Raw genomic sequence first — 19168 nt, 5'->3', positions numbered from 1 at the left:
AGTGGTTAAGAGCACTGACTGCTCTTTCAAAGGTCTTGAGTTCAGTTCCCAGCAACTACATCGTGGCTCACACCATCTGTAACAGGAACCTATGCCCTCTTCTGGTGTGTCTGAAGACAGCAACAATGTACTCACATACATAAAATAAATAAATCAATCTTAATAAAAGAATTAGGGATGGAGTTAGAGTTGTATTAGGGTTCTGGTTAGCATTATGTTTAGGGGTTAGGATTATGTTTAAAGTTTACCACTATATTTTACCATAACTAGTCCTTAACTCTAACTGTAATCCCTAACTCTTAACCTAATCTGAAGCCTAACTATAATTCTAAGCCTAACTATAATTCTAGTTCTGACTATAACCTTTTTTTTTGAGACATCATACTACTATATAGCTCTGACCAGACTGGAACTCTCTATGTAGAGAAGTTGAAACTCAAACTCACAGATCATCTGTCTACCTCTGCTTCTCAAGTATTAGGTCTCAAGGGATTTGATTACTTGAAACTGTATTCTAAACTTTATTAAAACTACTCTTAACCTAATCTTAGTCAAACACCTTTCCCTAACACTAATCCTACTCTAAGACCAGGCCGCTTCAAACAAACATGTATCTGTTTAGATATGTCTCTCCAGAGTTGGAATAAAAAGTTGTGTGCTACCATACCCAGCTGTATAATGAATATTAAGCTTGCCCTAAACCTAATCCAAATTAAATCTCCATCAGTTTTTATATTCATCCTAAGACTAACCATATCCTAAACCTAATTCACAACTATCTCAGCATTAACTGTTAACACTAAATCCTAACTATAACCCTTCCTTTTATGAATTGCTTCCGAGGTAATTTTTATTATAACAACAGGAAAATAACTAAAATAGTCACCTTAACCCTAACTCCCAAAATATCACCATAACCATAGTATTAATTGTACCGTAAATCTAAAGTCTATCTGTAACACTTTTTTTTATCTCTAGCCCTAAAACTAATGTGAGGACTTCTGCCATGACCTAACCTTAACCCAAGCAACACTCTAACACTAGTCCTAAGCCTTATCTTAATGCTAACCCTAACAGTAACACTGTAATATCACATTAACACTAAAGTGACCCTAGCTTTACCCTAGCTGTAGTAGTTCACTGCTGATTAATGCAAGGAACCCATACTCATAAGCAGTTAACTCTGCATTCCCTTCTTTTCTCAATCTCTGGCAGCCATCATCCTACCTCTTCTCTCTGGATTGATCCATTCTGGATATTTCTGTATATGACTGGCCTCTTTCCATTAATATATTTCTAGCTAATTCATGCCCTATTATATATCAGCACTTATTTCTTTTGATGACGAATAGTCCATTGTGTGGTTCTACAACATTTTGTTTATCCATTCATCACCTGATCCATCACCTGATAGAGATTGAGTTGCTTTAGCTTTCTGGGTATAGATCAGCACTACAGTGAACATTCTTGTACAGGTTTTTTGTTTTGTTTTGTTTTTTAATCCGAGCAGGTTTTCATTCGTCTTAATTGTATACCAAAGAGAAATCTTTAATGAGGTGTCAACAGAGGTGGCCCAAAAGCAAAATCTGAGAGTTGGAAAAATAACCTGCACAGGCGCAATAAGATCTAAGGTGAGCACTCACCATAGCCAAGTACTTTCTGATTACACCTATTATCACTTCTTTTATATGCAGAAGAACGCTTATAGAAGCTAAGTAACTTGTTCATCCGCACACAAAAAGGAAAGAAACGGGGTTATTTCTAAAAGTTGGTCTGGGCAAGAACAACTCAGAAAGGGGTTATCCAGACGAGCTTTGGATACCATCCTCCATTTTCTGCCCGCAGCAGTGTAGAAATTGGCCTTGAAACTCAGCTGAGGGTAAAGGATTTAAAGAGGATCCACACTGAATTGAAACCAAGCCGGTACAACATCTGAGGGTCACTGAGTCTGGGCCAGTAACACACCACATGCATAATCAACAAAGCCGCTGCGCATCCGGGAAGTCGTCCTCTGCAGTCCTTTCCCTTCTGCCTCCCACCTGAAAGGCATTGGATTACTCAGCAAGGGCCCAACTGGTATCACCTATTTCTTCCACACCCCTGGGGTTGGCTGCTTAAGTACATTCTGTCTGCAAAACACAAAACCCCAAAACCCAGGAACTGTAAACCCACGACTCCCTCTCAGAGGCTGCGCCCAGGTCACGTGAAGACGTCACCACGTGACGCAAACCATGTGATTACCGCTGCCCTGGGTAGGCGGTGTGGTAGTAGCTCCAGCAGTCACTTAGGAGCTTGCGGAGTGGTGGTGTCGTCGTGGTGAGGACGGTGGCCCAGGAGGGTGGGGCTGGATCCTTCGCCCCCAGACTCAGCTCTTCTTTTCGTTCTTCCCGCTGCAGATGAACCGGACGAGCCCCGACTCCGAGCGGCCTCCGGCGTCCGAACCCGTGTGGGAACGGCCCTGGTCGGTGGAGGAGATCCGCAGGAGCAGTCAGAACTGGTCGTTGGCGGCTGACGCCGGTGTGAGCGGAGGACCCGGGGCCAAGGGAGGGACAGAGCTGCGTTTACTCCTTCTCGGGGACGTGCTTCCTCCAGTACCAAAGGCGCAATCTTAGACACCGGGGAGGGCGGCCCTGTGGGCTTCTGCCCAGCACTCCGCCGCGCAGACGCGGGTTTCCTTCCGTGCCTAGTCTTTTCAACCTTGCTTTCTGCGCCGTCCTGCTGTGCAGAATTGTTTCTGTCTTATTCAAGGACTGCTGTGTCTCTACGGAAGCCCTTCTGTATTAGAATTTGGGCTGAATGGGGCAGCACATATTTTTTGAGTAGGGCCGCTCACTTAGGGAGCCTAGGAGCTCAGTAATTTACATATAATAGTTTTGTTATGTTAAGCTATTTGGTCTCTGGAGAGTGATAACCAAACAGGGCACATCCCTCTAGAAATGTGTTACAGGGTTTGTTTGCTGGACACACTTATCTGATGAGCTTTCTTAATGATTTCCAGGGCCACTTTACCCCAGATCAAAAGCATCCTCCCTTTTTCATAACACCTGGAAGAAAGGGAAGGGGTTCCTTTTTGTTTTGATCCACATGTAGTGTTGATACTTCTGTATGTTTCTTTTCAAAATAGCTACTACAGTTTCTACAAGAATTCTCACAGCAGACGATCTCCAGGACTCACGAAATCAAGAAGCAGGTGGATGGATTAATTCAGGAGACCAAAGCCACACATTGTCGTCTGCATAATGTCTTCAACGACTTCCTCATGCTGTCTAATACCCAGTTTATTGAGAATGTGAGTTGTTTTATGGAGTCTGACTTTCGAATAATCCCTTCTGGGGAGTAAGAGCTATTGTAACTTATAACGATAATTAGGTTTTCTTCTAAGTTGGTGAATAGATTGGCTCCTTTCTCTGATACCAATGTCTTTTATTTGTAAAGTTTGTTTTACAAACCTTTAAAAATTTAATAATAAGGTTTGCCTCTTGCTGGTTTTTCTGTTTTTAGTTGTGAGGGCAATTACCATTTGAGCAGAACTGTATACCTCTCAAAAAAGCCACTGTGCTCATTTGGTATGATCAGCTATGTGCCTGGCTTGACCTGTATGCCCAACATTCACCTTCAGTCCTGTAGACTTTGTTTTCATCAGTTGTGTAAGTGGACATAGGTGTCTGCTTTGCATTTTGTCAATTGCAGTTTTCTTTTTCTTCTTCTGTTTTTTGAGACAGGGTTTCTCTGTGTAGCCCTGGTTGTCCTGGAACTCATTCTGTAGATTAGGCTGGCCTCAAACTCACAGAAATCTACCTGCCTCTGCCTCACAAGTGCTGGGATTTAATGTGTGGTCCACTACTGTCCGACCAGTGCCAGTCTTCTTCATTTGGATGAATATATGACAAGAGTCAGTAGTAAAAATGTTCCTGACCTTTAATTAAAGCATATGTGAATTTGTTTCTGTAGTGAGTTCCTTCGAGCTGCTAGGAATACAGATAAATTATCTTGGTAAAACTACTATAGTAAAGAAGCAGGTGTGCCTGGAGCCATCTAGCAAAGGGAAGGGACGGTATTGAGATCGGGGAGGGAGCTTAGTTCATCTGATCAAAGAATGTCTTTCTGAATTAATTTGTGGAAAGGCATTTTTTGGAGGGTTTTGTTTTGTTTTTAGCTCATCATTAGTTCTGACTAGTGTAGAACTTGCTACGTAGAGCAAGCTGGCCTCGAATTTGGGGAGAAATTCTCACTTGAAATTGCAGACTTACAGCCCTACACCGAGCAGTGAGAAGAGAATTTACTCAAGTACGACTCCTGAAATTGTTAGGTGAAAAGTAATAAACAGAATTTCATAAATGGTTAAGACAATAAAGCCCATGATTTGGGATTATAAAAGTACTGGAGTGCTATGTGGGCTGTTGGTGTTGCAAGCTGAAGAGACATATCTCACATTCCATCTTGTTTGAGACATGGGGTTTGCTAAGGGCTCTTTATGGCATACACTAGCTACCTGGCTCATTAAGCTGACTAGGCCACCATTGATGTTCTTTAATAGCAAGGAGAAACTCTTGGGTTTGAAACATAATAGGAATTCAAGTAAATCCAATATAGATGAATGTATATCTGGGATACTTGGGAATAGAAGCTGTTCATATTTCAGAAGATGTAGAATCTACAGAAAACTTAAAGGTTCAGCATCCTTAAGTTTAAACAGCCCCATGTCCAACTTCTTTGAATGTCATGCCATTGCTCAGAAAGTTTTGGATTTCAGAGGTTTGGATTGGCATGCTCGAGCTTAAGACATTTTTTGATGTGCACAGAACCTGGTTGGCCAACCTGAGCACCTAATCTCCCTGGAATGGTCAGTGAGGGCACTGTACTCTCCTTTGTTGATGACAGTAGCTCCCACCACTTCTCATCAAGCTAGAGTGGATGGTTTTATGTGCTGTTCTTATGTGCATTTCTTATGTGCAGCTCTTATGTACATTTATGTGCAGTTCTTATGTGCAGCTCTTATGTGCAGTTCTTATGTGCAGCTCTTATGTGCATTTATGTGCAGTTCTTATGTGCAGCTCTTATGTGCATTTATGTGCAGCTCTTATGTGCAGCTCTTATGTGCAGTTCTTATGTGCAGCTCTTATGTGTAGCTCTTATGTGCATTTATGTGCAGTTCTTATGTGCAGCTCTTATGTGCAGTTCTTATGTGCAGCTCTTATGTGCTGTTCTTATGTGCAGCTCTTATGTGCATTTATGTGCAGCTCTTATGTGCACCTCTTATGTGCTGTTCTTATGTGCAGCTCTTATGTGCATTTATGTGCAGCTCTTATGTGCAGCTCTTATGTGCTGTTCTTATGTGCAGCTCTTATGTGCATTTATGTGCAGCTCTTATGTGCAGTTCTTATGTGCTGTTCTTATGTGCAGCTCTTATTGTGAACCTTTCTTGCTACATCAGATGTTCACTTCTTCCTGTAGTTAATGTTGTAATGTAGATGGGCAAGGAACAAATCTGAAAAATTTTCTTTTGTATTTTATGTATCTGTACCAGACTGGCACCAGACCACACTGTTTTCCATCAGAGGAGGCATGAAAAACTTCACTTTTTGATCATAGACTTTAATTAGTTAGTCTCCCTCTTTTAGCTTTTTCTGGCAAAGTTTTCTTAAAATTTCTCATAGCTTAGGTTTCGTGAAAACTTTTAAAAATCGTTCTTTATGTCTACTTTTGTGGATTTTGTATTTCTGTCCATGTCTTTGTTCCCTTAATGGTAAGTCCTCACTCCTCTCCCCTTTCAGTCTGCCACCAGGATTCTTCTGGACTGTGTTGGTTACACTAAGCAAAAGTGCTTCCAAGATCTTTTACACTGTCACTTGGTACATACAGTGTCTTCCCATTGTGGAGGAGCAGCTGGTGATGTTTGGAGAGTAGCTAGTGCTTCAGAAAACTGGAAGAAAAAAAAAAAAAGAACTTCACAATAATGCCTATTACATTTGTCTGCTCTTCTGTATGTTTTCTTCAAACTCTGACATTGATCCTCATGGATTACAATGCTGGTGCTAGTTAGGTTTGTGGAAATTCATTTGAGAGATTAAAGTCAGCTGGGTTTTGTTAGTCTCAGAGGCAGCCCCATAATTGCAAACTATGTTTTACAATTAGTGAAGCCAGTTGGACTTTCTAGGGCAATAGAACAGTCAGGACTTTGGAGGGTAATAGGAGTTACACAGAATCATTAGTAAGGGCTCAAGAGGGAATCCTGAAAGAGAGCAGCTGATTAGTGTTGGCCTGTGTTTTAAATTCTAAGCAGAAAGGGACCCAGTTCTTACGGTACCACCCTTTGCCTATTTTTCCCCCCTTGAGACAGAGTTTCATTCTACAGCAGAGGCTGACCTCAGACTCAGCAGTCCTAGTTAATGACTTTAGTTTGTTAAAAGAACATAGGAGGCTCTAGAGATGAATGGCTCAGGTTAAATAGCACTGGATGCTCTTCCAGAGGACCTGGGTCCAATTCTTAGTACCTACATGGCAGCCCACAACCACCTGTAACTATTTCTAGGAGATATATTGACTTTTTCTGGCACATAGTGTGCAGATATGTATGTAGGCAAAACACCTGTCTGTATACATTAAAAAATGAAAGACCGTAAGGAATTTTAAAAAGCCAATTAGAGAATTTTCAACTTTGTGAAAAAAAAAATTTAAAAAGAAACTTAAATTGATTTTCCCAGATCATTCTGTTAATTATAATAATTACCTTTTCATCATTTTCTTCCTTTTCAGCTCCCACCCCATTTTTAAGGAAATGGATGTCATTACTAAATTGCCATACTCAACGATTTGGGGTTAAAGTTCAGAACCTTATCAGCCCATAATCCCCTGCAGATGCTATTCCCTTCCACCAGCCTGCCTCATTTTTACAAAGTGAAATGATGTGCTTTCTTTTGACAAAGTAGCCTCAATGCCTTGGAGCTTCTTTTGCTACCATGCTTTTTTTTTAGATTGCTCTGTATGCCCTTTAATTATTTTTGTCTGCCAGATTCACCTCAATGCTAGTCAATACCCTTTGAGACAGGGTTCACCGTTTGGCCCAGTTGGTCTGGAACCTGATATATAGACCTGGCTGGCCTTGAACTCATGGAGATCTGCTAGCCTTTGGCTCCCTGACTTCTGGGATTAAAGGCATAGGCTTCGTCCTTAGTCCTCATGTCATTTGCTTACAGTCTAGCAGTCTTATTTTTTTTTTTAAAGATTTCTTTATAGCTTTTTATGTGTATGTGTCTTTTGCCTGCATGCACAGATATGTGTACCATGTGCATGCATGCCTGGTGGGATATAGATCTCCTAAACCCCAGTCTTCTAAAGGAGAAGCCACGAATACTCTTAACCATGGAGCCATCTCTCCATCCACAACAGTCTTAATTTTTTAAAAGTTTTCATCATACATGTGCGTTGTATGTGATGTGTTATATGGTGCTTTTGTACAAGTGCACATGACATGCTAGCCATCCTAATTTTAAGGTTTCAGAATAAGCTGTAGCCTCTAGCTAAACATAGTCATAGATCTTGGCACAGTCTGGATACACAGACACCTTGGATACTTAAGTAACTGAATGAGCAAACATAACTGAACAGGCCCAGAGCTGTGTGTAATTTTAAATTTCCACCCTTATCTTTGTCACTTGCTCCTCAGGTCATGCATCTCACTTCTCCAAATGAGGAAGAGTTTCCTGAGTTCTGTTGTAAACCTATCTAAATGCTCATGAACTAAAGCTGTGAGCTCAGCCCATGGAGGCTGAGGAAGTTAGCACTGACTCCCTTCAGTTACTGGCTACTCTATCCTCAAAGTTCTCATGGCCTTTAGGTCTTCCTAAACTGGTTGGTGTTTTAGATGTCAGCTTGGACTTACTATCCCCTGGATGCTGACATCTTGAGGGGTAGATTTTAGTGATGGGGGAAATGCTCAGTATTGATAATTTTACACTTCGGCCAGAAAGTCAGCCTTTTCAGGTCAAGAGTCTTGTCATATAGATTAGAAATGACTCCAGTAACTGTCCTATCTTAAAATCCCACTTAAAGGTTCGTGTATTTTTATTGTTGTTTTTTATATTGGAAATGTTTGGTAATGGACAGTTAGGAAGGGAAATTAAGAATGAGGGGCTGGAGAGATGACTCAGCAGTTAAGAGCATTTAACTGCTCTTCCAGAGGACCTGGGCTTAAGGCTCACCACCCACATGGCAGCTCACCGCTGTCTGTAACATATAAAATGAAGAGTCATAGATTGGCTTGCAGGATATGCTCGAGATTGTCCAACAATGGCTGTCATGCTTTAAGAGAATGGCTTGAGAGTGGAGTAGTTGTTCACCAGGCGCTTGCCTATCCCAGCAGTCACCATGTGGTGCTGGAGGCCTGGAGGATTGCTTTAGAGTCTCCACAGAATCCTGAAGAAGTTGGTTCTACCAGCAAAGGAATGCCTTAGCAACAGATAGATGAACTTGCTAGCAAGAATGAGCACAATAGGGCAAAAAACAAAATTTCCTTCTTCCATGTCTTTTTATCTGGGCTTCCACAAGAATGTGTGGTCTAGATTTTGATTGGGTTTTCCTGCTTTAGATGATATGACCAAGAAAATTCTTCACAAGAGTCTAGTATAGTCTAGTTGACAACCAAGATTAGACATCATACCTGCACTTATATTGGCTTTTTATAACAAATATGTTATACTCTAGTTTAAAAAAATTGCAGTGAGTTTTACAACTGACAGATACATCTTGTAAAAGAGGCTCTTCCTTGGCCATGTGTCTTCTGGCTACTTGTTGATACATTTTACCTTTTTTCTTTGATTCATATGAGATAAGTATACAAAACTTTTAACAGTTTACAGCAACAGAATAAAAGTACATTTTACCTTTATTATTTTTCTTGCCCTAATTGTTATTTATCTAGTTGGTAAATTATGCCAGTTGATATTAACAATGGCCTTGGGTAAAGAAAGGTACCTGTATTGTTTCCCTGTTAGAATTATGGTTAAATTAGGTTAAATCAAAGTATGTATAGTTGGGATAATAGTGTTTTTAGAACTCTTTGATCAGCCAGATAGTTCCTTATGTTTGTTAGTCATTTATGTCTTTTTCTACAATTTAACTTCAGGTAAATTACTATTTTGTTATTTGTTCATGTGGTTGTCCCTCTTTATTCACTTTACATCCGATTACTGCCCTCTCCTAGGCCCTCCTTCCCACAATCTTCCCTTATATCCTCCTTTTCTCTGAAAGGGTGGAGGCCCTCTTAGGTATTCCCTTACCCCAGCACATCTAGTCTTGCTGGGCTAGACCCATCCTCTCTCACTGAGGCTAGATACAGTCCAGTTAGGGATGTATTCCAAAGACATACAGCTTTAAGGATAACCCTCACCCCAGTTGTTTGGCACCGATAGCAAAACCTACTGCACTTCTGGTACATTTATGTGTGTTCAGCTTGTGTCTGCTCTTTGGTATTTCTGTTTTAGTTTTTTGTATTGAGATTTACCTGTAATTCCATTCCAGTGCTTAACTATTTTCAATGGATTTGCTTCCGTACTTAGCGGGTGTATGATGAAGAAGTGGAGGAGCAGGTGCTCAAGGCAGAGGCAGAAAAAACAGAGCAGGTACTTGTATTAAATATTTCTTTCTTTGAATTACTAACCTGGAGAAGTGATAAAGAGGGTGGTAAGGACTGGGAACATGGGAGATATGGCCCTTGGCAGTGGCCCAAGAAAATGTTTCCATTTTTTCCTGGACTTTAGCCTGTTAGTACATAGATAAAATAGCTGAATTCTGGCATAAATGTGAAACAGAGTAAACCATCCAGGTTTACAGGACACAGGAAGCATACATAGTCTTGTCCTCCTCCTCCTTCCCCACTCACCTCCTCCTATCCTTTAAAGATCTAGAAGCCACTCTTCTCAGTTTATATAGAAACACCTACTTCCTGAGTGTTAGAAAATGAATGTCATAGAGGTGAGGTTTCTGAAGGCCCAGATTCCTCATATTGTGTGTGTGTGTGTGTGTGTGTGTGTGTGTGTGTGATTGTTTTTATTCTTGTTTCTGTCATATCAAAATTAGCTAGGTGAATATAGGTTTAGTATGTGTATATTTGAGGAGCCCATGGGTACAAGATGTGTTAGGACAGAGTGGACTGCAGGGAGCAGGTGTTGACTCTGTCATGGGACTGCAGGGCACTGATGATTTAGGACACTTACTCTCAGAGGCTTCATTGTCTGTTGAGGCCATTGGTTATTGATCTGAACTACATTGCATGGTTGGTAAGTGTTTTGAAAGTTTGCACAAGGAGACACTTGCTGTTAAACCAGCTGGGAAATCTTCAAGGATGAGATTTTATTCAGATGAAGAAGGAAGGCCCGAGTAAAAGGCAGTGGACAGGCCTTGTTAACAAGAGTAGGCCATGGCCTCAGGTTCTTGCTTTGTTCTGTGCTCTGGGGATTGCACAAGGGGCCTCATGCACATTGGGCAAGCTTTCTACTACTGAGTTCCATCCCCATTCCCGGAAAAGAGAGAAAGGAAGAGAGTTGATGAGTGCCTAGTGCTTTGGAAAGTAGGCCAAGGGATGAGAGGACAGCAGCTCCCTGGTTTCCATGTGACCTCTGCATACACGTCCTTGCTTATCTCACTTTGGAGTTCACACCCAAGAAAGCTTGTGGGCTTTATTCACTTTTGTGTGCTCTAGCAAGTACTGCCCTCTCATGACAGAAAGAATGGCAGGTTGTCCAACCATTTATTGTGGAATTCCTGTTGATTCAGAGATTGGAAACCAGCTATGGTTCTTTCTGCTCTAGTATTTTTAGGAAAGTGAATTTTTATTAATAGTAATCATGCATTTGCTTCTCAGCCAAATAAATAGTATTATATCAAACCAGCGTTACATTTAAAAGTGGTTAGGCTACAGCAAAATGTTTTCTGAATGCCATAGGACTAGATGTCAGAGCCTTAGTTGCTCACGCAGTCGGTGCGTGTCATTGAGGACGCTCATCCACAGATGTACTTTTACAGGCTCGGTTTTAGTTTGTCTTCTCTTCTCTTCTTCCTCCCCTCCCCTGCCCTCCCCTCCCCTCCCCTACCCTCCCCTCCCCTCCTCTCTGAGACAGGGATTCTCTGTGTAACAGTCCTGGCTCACCTGGAACAGAGATCCCCTGCCTTTGCCTCCTGAGGGCTGTGCCACTGCCGCCTGGCTCAATTTTGGTTTCTAATTCTAATGTTTATCTGATTTTCCAGATGAAAACTTGGAATTCTAGAGTTTAGGACATTTGGTTGATGTCCAGAAAGTGACAAAACTAAGATGTAAAGCTTGTGCATTGACTTCAGTAGAGTGTGACTCTTAACATTTTGAAGTAAAATTTTTTTTGGGAAAGCGTGTCTTTAGAATTGGTATATTGGAGACACATGCTGAAGGATGTTTTGTTTGTAGGAGAAGACTCGGGAACAGAAAGAAATAGATCTCATTCCTAAAGTCCAGGAGGCTGTGAACTACGGGTTACAGGTCCTGGATAGTGCGTTTGAGCAACTTGACATAAAAGCAGGGAACTCAGACTCTGAAGAGGATGATGCCAATGAGCGGGTGGAATTGATCCTTGAACCAAAGGTAAAGCATTGTTACAGTACGCTGGTGTCTTGACTGCTTTGCTGGGCACAGGATGTGTAAGGCTGGGCTATGTATGTTATTGGCATTCCCAAATTGACTCCTTCCAAGAGCCTTTCTTGACACACTGAGCATTTCAGGGGTACAAGGTAGGTGAAAGTTACAGGGCATACCTCTGCTTTCTCTAAGGTTTGTAGTGTATAGTCTGTGGGAGGGAGGCATTTATATGAGGGACCATTCTCAGAACTCTGCAAGAAAACTAACTAATAGCCAAGAAGTTAAGGGGAGGGGTGAGATTTTTAACCGAATTTGGCTTGGTTTTTAAATTTGATATTTAACATTAGTATGAGGCACATGTCTCTATGGTATACAGCTGAGAGAGGATAGCTGTGGGGTTGGTTCTCCTTGTACCTTCTCGTGGGTGCTGGGGATTTGTAGGCCTTTACCCACCCACTGTTTTGTGGCTCATTTTTATTTTAAGGCTGAAGTTTTACTTGTTTTAATGTTTATTAGAAAAACATATAATATGTATATATATATAACATGTTTTGAAGAATGATTTATTCTAACTTGTATATGTGTCACATTTATTTCATGGTGAGAACACTTAAAATAGCTCAATGATTAAAAAAATACAATGCATTTTATTAACTGTAATCATCCTGTTATATTTTTAGCTTTTGGTCTTATTTCTTCTCACTGGAGTTGTTCGTTTTTTCTTGAGATTGTAATTGAGTTACAATGTTTCATCTTTTTTTCCTCCTTAATCCTCCCCTATACCTCTCCGCTCTTCTTCAAATTCATGCCCTCTTTCTCATTAATCGTTATTGCAGTCATATGTGTATTGGTATAACATACACATTCCTAAATACAACCTGCTGAGTCCATATAATGCCACTTACATGTATGTTTTCAGGGCAGACTATTTAGCACTGGAACCAATTGGTGTGCTCTTCCCATGGGAGGACTCCTTTCCCCTGAGAACTTTCCTCAGTGTCCTGCAGTTCTGTGTGTAAGGTTTAGGCAGTGAGGCCTTTGGCTCATGCAGTCTGGCATGTTGGTTGGTCTTGGAGTCATCCTTGCTCAGCTTATGTTAGGGCTAACTGAAACTTTTGTGCCTTTTGACCAACCATTCTCCCTCTTGTTTCTAGTCTTTAGGGCAAAAAGGAGCTTTGGGTTGGGATCAGATGAATTAGGGAAGCTCCTAGGGAGCAGATACCCTGTGACTTGTGCTGAGGAAGACTTCTGGAAATTTCTTCTTAGACCAGACTGGCTTTGAATCCACGGTGATCAGCCTACCTCTGCCTCCCAAGTATTGGGGTTAAAGGTGTGCACCACCACTGCCTGGTCAGATTGGACATTTTAAAAGTTTACTTTTAACCTTGCCGTGTTTCCTTGTTTTCTACTTTGGTTTCTCACCTCAGCCTGTTTGAGATAGTAGATACAGCAGGACATCAAGTAGAACACTCAGCTTTATTTTCAACCCGTGTGTTTAATGGCTGTGCCCTTTCCTTCCTTGAAGGATCTCTACATTGACCGGCCTTTACCCTACCTCATCGGGTCGAAGCTCTTCATGGAGCAGGAAGACGTAGGACTTGGGGAACTGTCCAGTGAAGGTACGCTTTCTCACCATATTTCTGTCATGTACCTTTTATGGTAAAATAATTTCAACTTTATTAAAATATTGCAAGAGCTGTGGTGAGTGCACATAGATCCTACTCAGGTGCGCTGGCTAATGTTTACCTTGTGCTTTTGTTTTCTGTTTATATCTTATAATGTGTCTGAATCTCCACAACCCCAATGTCCTAATGTTCTCTGTATATTTCTAAGAGCAAGGGCATTTTCTTCTAACCATTCTGTAAATGGTCAGTTTCCAGAGATTGCATTGTTACCTAATCTTTGGTTATATTCAGGTTTTGTCTGTTATCCCATCAAAGTCCTTTACTGCCTCCGCCGCCTTCTTTGGGCTAAGACTTAAAGCATTTGGTCATTAAACCACTCTAGTCACCTTTTAATTTCATTTAATTTTTTTAATGTTTATTTACTGTATGTGTGTGGCTCTGGAAGTTAGATGACAGCCTCTGGGGTCTGTTCTATCCTGTGAATTCCAGAGACTGAGCCCATTGTAAAGACTAGACTATCATCACCAGTGACTTCCAATCTGATATAGTGTCTTCTTCTTCTTGTTACCTTGACATTCTTGTAAAATAAAGCCAATTTGTGACTTTTTAAATTCATCGGAGATACTTTGAGATTTTATTAATTGCAAAGGTGCTTTTCTTCCACTAAATGTCAATAGTTTCATTGAAGTCTCCTTGATACTGTTGTGGTTGGCTACTTGGAGAAGGAGCCTCAGACATTTTCTGGTGAAATTGGTGTTGACTTTTGCAACTCTTCCTGACAGAAGGCTCTGTGGGCAGTGACCGTGGGAGCATTGTGGACAGTGAAGACGAGAAAGAAGAGGAGGTGAGGACATGGTTTGGTCAGGCCATGGTGGGCAGGAGGCTTAGGATGTATGATGCAGGCTAGGTGTGTAACATGCTTCAGAATTAGGGAACTAATTTCATAAAACTTATGGAGCAGAATCTGAAGGGGTTTTTTTAGGGTTGAAATTCTTTTTTCCAATTTGTAGGGAAACCGCTTTGATCCCTTTCACCATTACTTACCTCTCATCCTTTCTATAAAATTCCTTCACTTTCCACTCTGTTTGGAGGGGAGAACAGCTTAGGGATTGTAGCACTGTCTCTGCCTAAAACTTAAGTCTTGGATTGTGTCTGTCTGAGTAATCTTAGGAAAAAATAAATAGCTGTAATCAACAACTTTTCAGCAGATATGCTGATGGTGCAGCGGGCGTGTGCCTGTGTGTGCAGTGCCTTCGAATTTTTTAAGCCCTCTAATGTAAGCATCTACTTCATGTTCAATTGCTAGTGTCTAAAGGTCCACAGAGAACAAGCTTGATCCAGAGTTGGGCACTTCGAGTTGCTCTTCAGACAATGAGTATGAGATTCTAAAAAGAGACTATTTTTGGTGTCTGATTTTCATTTCTTTATTGTTCTTGCCCTTGCCCTCCCTCTCCTGCATGCCTTCCCCCAGTTCTGAAATGGCAATCCTAGCAGTAGAAAGCCTGTTACCTTGCTGCAGATAATTGCCTGTTGGGTCCTTTGTTCTTAGCTTTCCATGTAGTAATTGTTGGTAGCAAACTGACCTTCCTTCGGTTTTTGAGCTTGATGAAGTAGTTATCCTTCTAGAGGGAGCACAGAGATTGTAGTCCAAGATGTAAAGCAACACAAACCAACGTCCTATGATTTAATTAAATGATGTTCTTTCTTTAAATCTGAAGGTTAGAATTGGGAAATGTAAATGACATGAACGAATCATTAGAATTATCTATATGAAACACAAAAATTATGGTACTAGACAGTTGTAGCATTATTGCCTGAATTCACCTTGTCTGCTTCTTAAGGTGACTGAGAGTACAAGCATTTCTTCTGCCTGACACAGTCACTAACCACAGGGACTGATAAGATCTTTTCTGCATTAACAGCAAAACTTTTTCACCCACAGGAGTCAGATGAAGATTTGGCCAGTCATAGTGACAATGATCAAAACCAGGTAAAGCTCATGTATTGAAATAAATTCATTTAAAAGCTTTAGTTGAAGCATAATGCATATACTAAAGTCACCTTTCTTCCTGCTGTTGGTGCTAGGGATTGAAGCTAGGGTCTTAGGCATGTTTGCAAGCTCTGCATGATACTGGTGTGACTTCAGAATGATGCCTGAGGATTTTCATGCTCACAGTTATTTTTCTCCCAGTTATGTCATGTATTTAGGTTAGCCATCTCCTTTGGATATTACCTTCTCCAAATTTTGCTCCTTTTGAACAGCTTCTTTTAACCATTGCTTCTTGTTAAGACTAATTTATATTCCTCTAATAATGAACATTTGGAAATTCTAATATCTTGCTTTGATAATTTTGTTCTTATTTTCTTAGTAAAAAGTAAATACTTTGTTTAGTTTCTTATAAATTATCTAGAAAATATGTTCCCAGTGCGGTGACGTTTTTAAAGGGAGAGATTAAAAGTTGATAGTGCATCTAGAAATTCTGTTCTTCTTTCTCAGCATACCACACAGATGAGTGATGAAGAAGAGGATGATGATGGTGACCTTTTTGCTGACTCTGAGAAGGAGGGGGATGATATTGAGGACACTGAGGAAAATGCTAAGTCTGTAAGTATAGTTGTTACTCAGTGAGGTCTTAGAAATAGTGTTTCACGTTGTTCCTTAATATTGACCCTTTATTTCTTTATTTGTAATGGTGTGTGTAGCCAGAGGCAAGCAGTAGACAACTTCCTCAGTCACTCTTCCCTTGATCTTTGAGTCGGGCTCTCATACTGAGCCTAGGGCTTACCAGTTCAGCTAAACTAGGTGGCCAACAAGCCCCAGGGGTTCTCTCTTCATCTTCCCAGCTCTGAGATTACACTTATCCACTTGTAGCTTTTTATGTGAGTGCTAGGGTTCTGAACTTGGGTTCTCACACTTATGCAGCAAGCATTGTCCTGAGTTAGCTATCTCCACAGCCCCTATATTTGTAACTTGGTTTTTCTTTTAAAGGTTGTCTGTGAATGTGCTTTTGGTGTATCCGTGTGTCTGTATTTGCACACATGTACATGGGTTCCGAGGGAGACCACATGTCGGGTTATCAGATTTCATGGAGCTGGAGTTACAGGATGTTGTAAGACACCTGACATGAGCTCGTCTCTCTTGTCCCTTGATTGGTGGCTTATAAAGAGCAGTAAATGTCCTGGTATCTTCAATTGCCTTACTACTGCTTCTTTCCTTAATGCTGAGGATGGTTTAGTCAGCTCATTGGGAATATAGTCGGCTCCAGGATTTTGAGGTCAAATACTCCTGTCTCCCTCTCTATATTCATGTTAGTTTTCTTACTGAGGTTTTTAATTTATTTTAAAAAATAAGTTACTTACTAGAGCTTTGGGCTCCATGCATGTGTATGTGTGGTTTTTTTTTTTTTTTTTTGCTTGTAGAAAAGACCTACGTCTTTTGCTGACGAACTGGCTGCTCGGATCAAAGGAGACATCTCAAACCAGCGGAAAGAGGGACAAATAGGTGAGCTCTGAAGGCAGATTGATGGGATGGCTTGTGGTGCATGTGTGCCACCTCACACATGCTCTGTCTCTGTCTCTGTCTCTGTCTCTTCCTTTTTTGAGACAGGATTTCATATATTCCATCCTAGCCTCAAATACGAGATGTAGGCAAGGGTGGCCTTGAATTTCTGATCTGCTTCCCTCCTTTGAGTGCTGTGGGTCAGAAACATAGCCAGTATAACCAAACATGGGGTTCGCTGATTTCTAAGGCATGATGGGCTCAAATTTTAATTTTTTTTTCCTTTTCTTCCTTTTTTTTCTTTTTTCTGTAGCTAAGGATTAAACCCAGGGCCTGTGCTTGCTAGGCAAGCGCTCTACCACTGAGCTAAATCCCCAACCCCTTAAAGTTTAATTCTTGATTATTTTTTAGAATTAATTAATTAATTAATTTTATGTATGTGAGTATACTATAGCTGTCTCAGACACCAGAAGAGGGCATCAGATCCCATTACAGATGGTTGTGAGCCACTGTGCAGTTGCTGGGAATTGAACTCAGGACCTCTGGAAGAGTAGTCAGTGTTCTTAACCTCTGAGCCATCTCCCCAAGCCATAGTTATTGATCTTTTGTTGTGTTTTCTTAGACTACTTTATTATTGTTGTTTGACATTCATTTACTTGGTGTTGAGGGACATGTGTATGTCTTGATGTATATGCAGAACTGATTTTATCCTTCCGCCTTGTGGCTCTGGTTGTCAGGCTTGGTGCTAAGCCCTTAGACCCTCTAAGCCAGAGGTTCTCAACCTTCCTAGTGCTTCACCCTTTATTACATACAGTTCTTCATGGTGTGGTGATGCCCAACCATAAAATTACTTTTGCTGCTACTTTATAACTAACTTTTCTGTTTTCTTAGTGAATTTTTTAGTGAATTGTAATCTGTGTTTTCTTGTGGTCTTAGCTGACCCCTCTGAAAGGCTGCTTTCAGCCAGTGGCTCTTGGATTCTACTTGATATTTAGATACCATGGGTATCCTATTTCTCCCCTCCCCCAGTACATGTGTATATCTATGTGACATCTTACATGCATGGAATATGGGAACCTCAGAAAACTATGAACATCAGATTGTGAATCTCGGGCTTAATATTTACTCTTTAATTTTGACTAATAAAAATACACTCTTCAGTGCACTCAAGTTATTCATCAGAGTAGAAAGGTAGAGTAATTTCTTCCTTGAGTGACACCCTGGTATGCATATTACCTGGCAGCCTTCTGCCTTGCAGAGACATAGAGACACTGCTGTCCTCAGGGCTCCTGGCCTGTCATGAGGATGCAGTCTTGAGTAGTGAATCAGTGTCTGTAACAAGAATGCTAAATAGTGTTTAACCTCTGAGATGTCATAAGTTATCCTCCACAGATGGAAAACCTCAAAGGACAGTGAAGGAGAAGAAGGAAAGGAGAACCTCTCCAGATGGTAAGCCCTTTGCTCATTAGGAGCCTTTATGGAAAGTTTCAGTAAAGATTGTATAAGAGCCTTCCATAGTAACTATGGGACATAGTTATATGTACAACACATAGTGACATCTATGTGTTCCTTTGCCAGGTATAGAGAACCCCCCACCCCAATTCTTGTATATTTGAGGGGAAATATTGCCATGTAGCCCAAGCTAGTTTGGCATTTATATGTAGCTGAAGCTGGCCCAGGTTGCCCTTAATTTTGATTCCTTGATGTTAGTCTTCTGAATGCTGGAATTACAGTGTGCCACCACCACAGGCTACACCAGTTTAACACTTCCTGTGCAATGTCACTTTCTGACAGATGAAGACATCTTGTTCCCACCCCCTGCACTGACTGATGAAGACTTCTCACCATTTGGCTCTAGAGGAGGTCTGTTCAGTGCTGGGCAGGGCCTTTTTGATGATGAAGATGAGGTGAGTTGGGCAAATGAATAAAGCTCTCTGTGTCACTGAGCATGAGGGGAAGAAAGCTGTGTTTCTGTTAGAGAAAAGACGCTTCTTATTAGTTAGGCATTTTATATTTGGGGACATGTTAAAGTCAGAACCACAGAGTGAGAAATATTATATATCCTGATGTCCTATTGTTCCTTGATGTGAGGAGAGGCTGTGGAGTATCAATAGTGGGGATTTTCTTGAGGCACCAGTATCCAGTCCTCTCCCAGGCTTTATTTAATCCCTGCCTTGCTTTGCTCTCGTCTGCACCGAGTCACCGATTCTCTGGCAGGACAGTAAGGATATAGCAAAGTATAGGATGCTTCTTAGAAATATTCAAGTCCAGCCTTGTTTACCTTTGCATTTTAAAATTATCCTGTCGTACCACAACCAGAGTGACCTCTTCAAGGAAGCCCCCCGGGATCGCCAAGCACAAGCTCCTGTTAATGAAGGTAGGCATGGGAGCGGATGCTTTCTCCTTGCCTGCTTTGCTAGTTTGCTTTCTGTTGCTGTG

At 41.1% G+C, this 19168-nt stretch overlaps 1 protein-coding gene across 4 annotated transcripts in view; it reads left to right on the top strand.

The window, feature by feature from the left end:
* Window positions 1-1538: 1538 nt before the first annotated feature.
* The window catches only part of WASHC2C (WASH complex subunit 2C), a 48196-nt gene continuing 30566 nt past the window's right edge, over window positions 1539-19168 (top strand). For 2 of the 4 annotated variants that reach the window (XM_080914263.1, XM_080914260.1), the window contains exons 1-13: window positions 2233-2316; window positions 2397-2519; window positions 3125-3289; window positions 9558-9620; window positions 11438-11611; window positions 13131-13224; window positions 14013-14074; window positions 15173-15220; window positions 15728-15835; window positions 16651-16732; window positions 18122-18178; window positions 18524-18636; window positions 19049-19106. In XM_080914263.1, the coding sequence (XP_080770389.1) occupies window positions 2397-2519; window positions 3125-3289; window positions 9558-9620; window positions 11438-11611; window positions 13131-13224; window positions 14013-14074; window positions 15173-15220; window positions 15728-15835; window positions 16651-16732; window positions 18122-18178; window positions 18524-18636; window positions 19049-19106 (1147 nt within the window). In that variant the 5' untranslated portion in view covers window positions 2233-2316. Of the gene's footprint in view, window positions 1632-2232; window positions 2317-2396; window positions 2520-3124; window positions 3290-9557; window positions 9621-11437; window positions 11612-13130; window positions 13225-14012; window positions 14075-15172; window positions 15221-15727; window positions 15836-16650; window positions 16733-18121; window positions 18179-18523; window positions 18637-19048; window positions 19107-19168 lie in introns of those variants that run through there. The other 2 variants (XM_080914261.1, XM_080914262.1) reach the window with 2 other exon arrangements.

This window comes from Micromys minutus, assembly GCF_963924665.1.
Source record: "Micromys minutus genome assembly, chromosome: 3".
Taxonomy (NCBI): domain Eukaryota; kingdom Metazoa; phylum Chordata; class Mammalia; order Rodentia; family Muridae; genus Micromys; species Micromys minutus.
The sequence above is the reverse complement of the archived record's forward strand: the minus strand, read 5'-3'. Positions and strand labels throughout refer to the sequence as shown.